At 36.0% G+C, this 7,111-nt stretch overlaps 1 protein-coding gene across 1 annotated transcript; it reads right to left on the reverse strand.

Annotated features, from left to right (window-relative positions):
• Positions 1 to 4,618: 4,618 nt before the first annotated feature.
• Positions 4,619 to 6,892, reverse strand: LOC126600313 (protein RGF1 INDUCIBLE TRANSCRIPTION FACTOR 1-like). The gene is made up of 4 exons (XM_050266897.1): positions 6,555 to 6,892; positions 6,263 to 6,445; positions 5,802 to 6,020; positions 4,619 to 5,375 (listed from the first exon to the last, which is right to left on the reverse strand). The coding sequence occupies exons 1-4, from the start codon at positions 6,555 to 6,557 to the stop codon at positions 5,187 to 5,189; spliced, it is 594 nt and encodes a 197-aa protein (XP_050122854.1). The 5' UTR covers positions 6,558 to 6,892; the 3' UTR covers positions 4,619 to 5,186.
• Positions 6,893 to 7,111: the final 219 nt, after the last annotated feature.

Raw genomic sequence — 7,111 nt, forward strand, 5'->3', positions numbered from 1 at the left:
GGCTTCAAATTCACCACTAACTAATAAGAGTTTAGTTCCACATGTTCATAGCAATTGAAAAGCAAATTAAAATAAACATCGAAACTGAAACGAGGGAAGAAAGAACTCTTAAAACTCCCAAGGATGCAGATGGTTTGCGCACAAGGCCCTCATTCATCAATGGAATGCACGACAAGGCTCTCCTTCTTCTCCAAAAGGTGCGGCAGAGATGTATATGGATGTAAGATGGTGTTTTGTGATGTAGAATGGTGGTTAGGGTTGCGGCAAGGGTGTTTTTGAGTGGTATGAAGGTGGTTCCGAATTTAGGCTTTAAAAACACATATATAGAGGCACGGCAAAGCTAGGGTTTTCACAAAATCTGATGGGAAGAGGTTAGGGTTTTGGAGATAAAAGGCTTGGCCCATCTAAAGGAGAAAAAAACTAGGGTTTGTGCAGCTTTTTAGGCTTCTAGAAGTGTTAGGTGCGGCACAACCCTGGGGGAGATAAATTAGGGTTTAAACTTAGCAGATTTTAAGGCTTAGGGCCTAAAGATTCGGTTTAGGGTTTAAATCAACAAAGAAAAGGGTTTTGGCCCACTTAGTTTTTGAAAAGGATTTGTAGAACCCAAATCCACAAGGAAAATGGCCTAACAAATCAGAATCCAAGAGGGAAGAGGCTTGAGAGGTGCAGCAAGGGTTGGAACCAAGGTGAAAAAGGATTAGGAAACTTCCAATCCAAGAATAGAAACTTTCAAGAATGGAAACCTCCAACTTTAGAAACTTTGGCTTCCAATTATGAACTCTTTGTTCTTCATGTTCATTTCTTCATTTCTTGCCTCCTTTGATCTTCAATTTCATCCATCCATTTGGCTCCAAGCATGTGATATCCATTTTATGCTCAAAACTGCTCCAAAAGGCCCCAATTGCACTTTCTTGCCAACTTTGTCATTTGGACCTATAAACACATGAAAATAGCTTAAAACACTATAATAACCACAAACTGACTATAAAAGTGCAAGAAAACAAGCTAACTAAGTCGCATAAATATGCTCCTATCAGTGTGAAGAACTAAATTGTGACTGACAGGTTGAGTTTAGTAGATTGCATCTCATAACAATTACCGTGAATTACATAATTGAGTAGACATACTGGTTATGATTTGTGTAGTATCCTGTAATTTTTCATTTAGCGTAAAGGGTTTCGATTATCTATATATGTGGCTAGACATAGCATTGGTAGATAGTTAGAAACACGGTTAGTATATTCTGACAGGAAATATTGACGATTCAAGGGATAATTGCTAGCAACATGGGAATAATTTGATGTTAATATGAATAACGGTATTAGATGGGATTGAGAATGAGGAGCCTGATGTCCTAGTGCTTCCATATATTAATCTTTTATAATTCATTCAGTTTTACTTCGTGTTCGATCAATTGTTATTTTTACTTTCGTTTCGTTTCTTTGCATATTTGAATTTGTCAATGTAATCCTTCTTTTAGTTAAGTATAGTTTGAAGTCAATCTCAATAGTAAATTTAGGTTAATCTAATCCTTATTTGAACGACACTTTACTTATCACTATAATACTTGAACGATATTGTACACTTGCAATTATCAACAACAGTGAGTAAGTTGAATAAGCGTAACATCTTAATATTTTGGCAGCGTTGACACAAGTTCCTTACTTCATTATGCAAAGGGACAAGGATTGTTTGCCCTTCTTGTTCTCGTGCCCTCTTGTTTTGTGTGGTCACAGTTAAGCCACGTCAACATTTTATATTGTTTTTTTTATAGAGATAATAAGACAAAAATGAATAGTAATATAAAATATTGACGTGGCTTAACCGTGACCACACAAACAGGAGGGCATGAGAGGGCACAAGAACAAGGAGGGCAGACAATCCTTGTCCTATGCAAAGAGGTGCAATTGATGTCTGCAACAGAAGAAGGGAAGCAAAAAGAGAGAAAGTAGTTATTAGCAAGATTCACTGAACAAATTGACTTTTTGAACCAATCGGTAGTTGTACTACATTGCCAGACTCTAACATTCTGCATAGACATTTTAAGCCAATAACAGTACCTAAATGTTTTGGTTCGGGATAAATTAAAGAAAAACTAATGAAAAAGGTTTGAAAACTGTGAGTTTTAACGAAAATGACAAAATAAAGGGTAAAGTGAATAGTATCAGATTGACTTTATAGTGTTAAAATGTGATTTTTCGTTAAAGTGAACAGTACTGGAAGCTTTTCATTAAAATTCCCATAAATTAAATCTTCTACCACTTCTGGTTCTAAAAATTCATGCGGCATGTGATGGATTTTACCACAATCCAGCACAGTATGTGAAAAAAACCACCGCTGGTTGGTTTAGTAGTTGTGGATGAATTTCAAGCTCATATTCTACACGGCATGTTCTAAGTTCGATTTCTGGTGCTGATGAATCACTCGATGGTAGCCAATGACAGACTAAAATATCTCTGTGAGTCTTCTTGGCCCTCAAAAGGGTGGACTGCCGTATCAAAGCCACAAATTGATCCCATTTTAAAAAAAAAACAGCTCAGTCATAAAATGTTTTTGGTCTTAACCCAAATAACAATATATTGTACATTGCAATTTGCTAACAAAATAGAAAAAACATTGGAAGGTTGATACAACTTCAATCGTGATGTATAGAAAAAGGTCAATGATCACACTAATTATATCATAAATGTTAATACCACACCTAACTTCTTAGTTAAATAGTTGAAGAGGCACCATGTGATCCCTTAGTACCTATCAATCCCCATCCACCCCACCTACATGTTGCGCTCCCCTTCTTTACAAAATTTAGACGGTGCCACAACCAACATTGGTCGCTCTCTTTGCCATTGCAAAAAGTTCTCTTGTCACTTTGGTACAATACTTTAAGTTTAAGGTAAACTCTATGACACATGTAAAAGGGTTTACATGATCCTTTATTATGAGAGTTGATGCACTTGATAATTTTTTATATGACCCGTTAATAAGATACAAAAATAACATAAAATAAAGGATTTCGAGTCAACACGATAGCTAATCGGGTCGTTATCTGGTCACCCGTAAAGAACTTGTTAATAACAAGTCCTTAACGGGTTTACACGCAAGTAACCCATTTCAACCCATTATGAAAAAAAATATTTTGATGATTTTAAAGTTAAACTACTAAAAAAACTTACTATAAATACAATAGTCATATAGTCATAGTGTATATATTGTATATTAAATATGTATTATCGTATTATTATTATATTATTATTATTATTATTATTATTCTATATAAGTTTTTAAAAAATTAATTTTTATTTATTTATTTTTATCATAAGAGTTTCTTATTATCATTACTAAGATAAATTTTACTTGACTTGTTGTCCAAAATTCAAATAAACTAGTATTGTATATTTTTTGTCAAAACTAATATTATAAATGACCTAACAAAGTTTTTTTTGCTCTTTCTCATACAATCATACTCATAAATATTAAACCCCCTTAAAAGTGAGATTAAAGCATTATAAAAACATTAAAAATAAAAATACTAAATTAATTTAAAAATACCAAACACATTAAAAAAATTATAATAACTAATTTATAAGTGCAAATACTAAGGCTTTTTCATTAGGCTCTTATTTTGGGATATGTAAGTGACGATGTGGTATGTATATACCAATATAGTATTAAGTTTTTCATTTGATTATTTATTTGTTTAAATATATTTTATTTAATGGGTAACGAGTTAGGTCATATTATCCATTAACATTAACGTGTCGAGTTCGGGTCATGTCATATTACTCGTTCATTTTAACAGGTGTTACACAACACGATCCGTTAAGATATCGGATACGACACAAAAACGATACGCACACAAGAAATACAACACAAATGCTAGGCCTAAGAGTTGAGCTTGTTATTTTGAAACAACGTGGAAGGTTAGATATATAGGCATCAGGAACATTTTTGCTCACCACCGTAAACTATGGTTTATGCTCACCACCTTATTTATCACAGTTAGATGAGTTTGAATTTCGAGATTTGTGTAGTAGATAGGCACAAATCTCAAAATTCAAACTCATCTAACAGTGATAAATAGGTTGGTGAGCATTCCCACCACTTGAGGGTGGTGAGCAAAAATGGCACTCTATAGACACTACTTCTACTTGAATTTACCTACTTTAGCCTCAAATTAGACTAAATTATCATCCCAACAGCCTGACTCAAGTTTCCACGCCAAGTTACTCTGTCACCCTGGTTCCGTCATTAGTCGGTGGGTTGACTCGTGTACATTCACATTTTAAATCATGTTTCGATGAGTTGATCGAAATTTAACTCGACTTTGTTTACGCTAAACTGAAAAGAAATTATGCTAGTTGTCAATTAACTATCAAATTTCCAGCTCGTTACATACTCATGTTCTTACTAATAAGCAATGGTTTTTGCAGGTTCTTTGGTCACATCGGCAGAAATGGATAGGAACACAAATACAATGTGGATTTACCCCAAACTTAGGCAAACGATCGCATAAAGTTGATTAGCCCCATTACCATTGAATTAAACAACAAAAAGATGATGTTTCTTTATGTAATCGGCGCCCATGTGGTGGGTGGGCCCACGAAAACTAAAAATCGGATTCCACAAAGACTTGCTTTTAATTTCTTAATTGACATGTACACCTTGCAACTATCAATAACGATTATGCATTATTGCATCTTTGATCACAATTGAGATAATTTCTAAGTTTTTATTTTTTGCCACCCAAAACCCAAAAGGAATATATTTTTATCTTCTTCCTGTACCCCAATATTGTTGGATAAAGATTCTTTTCGGATTTTTTTTTTAAAGTATTCTAAGAATAAATTCATTTTATCATTTAATCGTACATTATGCGGTCAGCTTTCGTTAGGTACTATTTGTGTTCTATTCTAAATAAAATATTTAAAATAATTTTTTACCGCAAGCATGAACGAATAAGATGAACTCATTTCTAGGACCCTCACAAAAAAAAAATCTGAATAGGATCCTATTCCATACCCCAATACCAATATACCCCCATTTCTTTTCTTTTGACACCCACTTCCACCTCCACCTCCCCCAAATTCCAAAGGCTTTGTAGTTTGCACCCTTCACTTTGTTGAACAAAAAGACTGCCATGCTGGGTGGAAAATAATTTGTTTCAAGTTGGAGGGCATTTGAGCAAATTAGGAGCCAAAGGGTGCCCTATGAGGAATGCCTTTTCTTCTTCTTGCTGCGGAAGGAGGTGGAGGCGGAGTGGGCGGGCATATGTCTTGTTGTGAGCCTTCACGCAACTCTTCTCTCCTCCCCATTGCCTCCTCATCCTTTGCCTCTAAGGTAAAGTTTGCATCCCCATTTCTATTTATTCCCGCAAGCTTCACCATTGCCAACCAAAAAATCAAAAATTTAAGAAAGATGGTAACTTTTATTTACAAAATTACACCCCATCAACCAATCTAAAAGGGTCGTGATTTTCACATTTCCGTTTTGTGTTTCTATCCCTTGTTTTTTTTTTTTTTTTTTGAATTTATTCAATCTAATGGCTAGAAAAAAGAAAAACCAGAGAGAACATAGTGCAAAAATCACTTCTCGTAAAAAAAATTCCAATTTAATGAATGTGATGGCTCATGAGAATGATCATTGTCAGTGGTGGGTAAATGATGGTGATAGTGATGGAAATTAGATAAATGTGGGAATAAATTTATGAGCACAATGTGAAGCAAAGCAGGCAAGAAAAAGAGGGTTGTTTTTTAATTTGATTTTTGGAAATATACATAAAATAAAATTAATGAAATGCTAACCTTACAGCCGAGTGAGCAGAAACGAACAGGATCCAAGAGGCTTCTGCCACAGATTTCACAAATGTGGGGAGATCCCTTACTCCCAGCCTTCGGCTGAGGCCTCTCATTCAGAAACATAACTCTGGCGCTGTTTATCACGTATGTCTGAACTCCGTTTATGTCTAATACCTTCTGCACCTCTGAAACCCTCACCACATCATGGTATGAAGATCTCCTTATCTGCAAAAAAATTATGAAATTTGAATATCACAATGCCAACAAAAATATGGGGAAATTTTGGTTTTTTGTTTCGAACAATGTGATACCCTAAACCACTCTAACCGAAAACGGGGATTTGAACTTGGTGGAAGGCGGCAGAGACATTGCCCTGACAAACTGGCCTAACCCGCTTTCTAAAAAAAAAAAAAAAAATTGTTGAGATGGAGGAAGAGGGTTGGTGGAAAAATTAATCGGGATTTAACCTGAATGACTTGGTGATCTTTGTGTCCGGAGGACCTGCAATAAAAGCAGAAAGCGTCTCCACTGCAATCTAAGCAGAACATGTTGCACTCACTTCTGGCGGCGTCTCCATGTGTACGGCAGACTGTGAAGAATGATGTGGTGAGCAACTGCTCCAGCCATGGCGGCACCAGCATTGTCCTGTCCTGTAAGATTTATGAAACCCAAAAAGTCAAAATGCAGATTGAAATGGGGGAAATTAGAAAAAAGGACCAAATGGGGTGCCTTTTTCCGAGAGAAAGACAAGAACTTTACCATTGCGAGCAAATCGGTATCTAGAAAAATGTGATGCTTTTGCTTGGATTGGAACTTTTTGTGAACCCAATGGCCGAAACGGTGAAATTTGCAGGCTCAGAGTACTTGCAGAGGAAAATGCACAGAGAGAGAGAGAGAGAGAGAGAGAAGGAGAGAGAGGAAAAGCCTAAACGACCTGCAACTTAGACTTCAACAAAACAACGCCTAGACTGGGGGACAAGGCTGATAAACTAATGTGGAGAGCGCTTAAGGATTGGACGGCTGAGGATTGGGCGTGGTGGCTGAAGCAAGGGGGCTGCCGTCGGATGGATTTGAGATAGATGGGTAGGTTTGGCTCTTACGCTAATTTGGATCTTCTTTGCGTCTCTACTTAAGGCTCGAGGTCGCCCACTTGGCTACGCATAGGCGAATTAGTTAGTCAGTGTGATCAGTAAACGGTATGGTACATCACGTGTTATTAAATAAATTGTGTGATATGTGTGTTGAAAAGTTAATATCTTAAAAAATAAAATTTCTCACCATTCCTATTAAAACAGATAGTGTACTACTTGTGTTCC

The sequence above is a fragment of the Malus sylvestris genome, chromosome 14, assembly GCF_916048215.2.
Source record: "Malus sylvestris chromosome 14, drMalSylv7.2, whole genome shotgun sequence".
NCBI classification, from domain to species: Eukaryota; Viridiplantae; Streptophyta; class Magnoliopsida; order Rosales; family Rosaceae; genus Malus; species Malus sylvestris.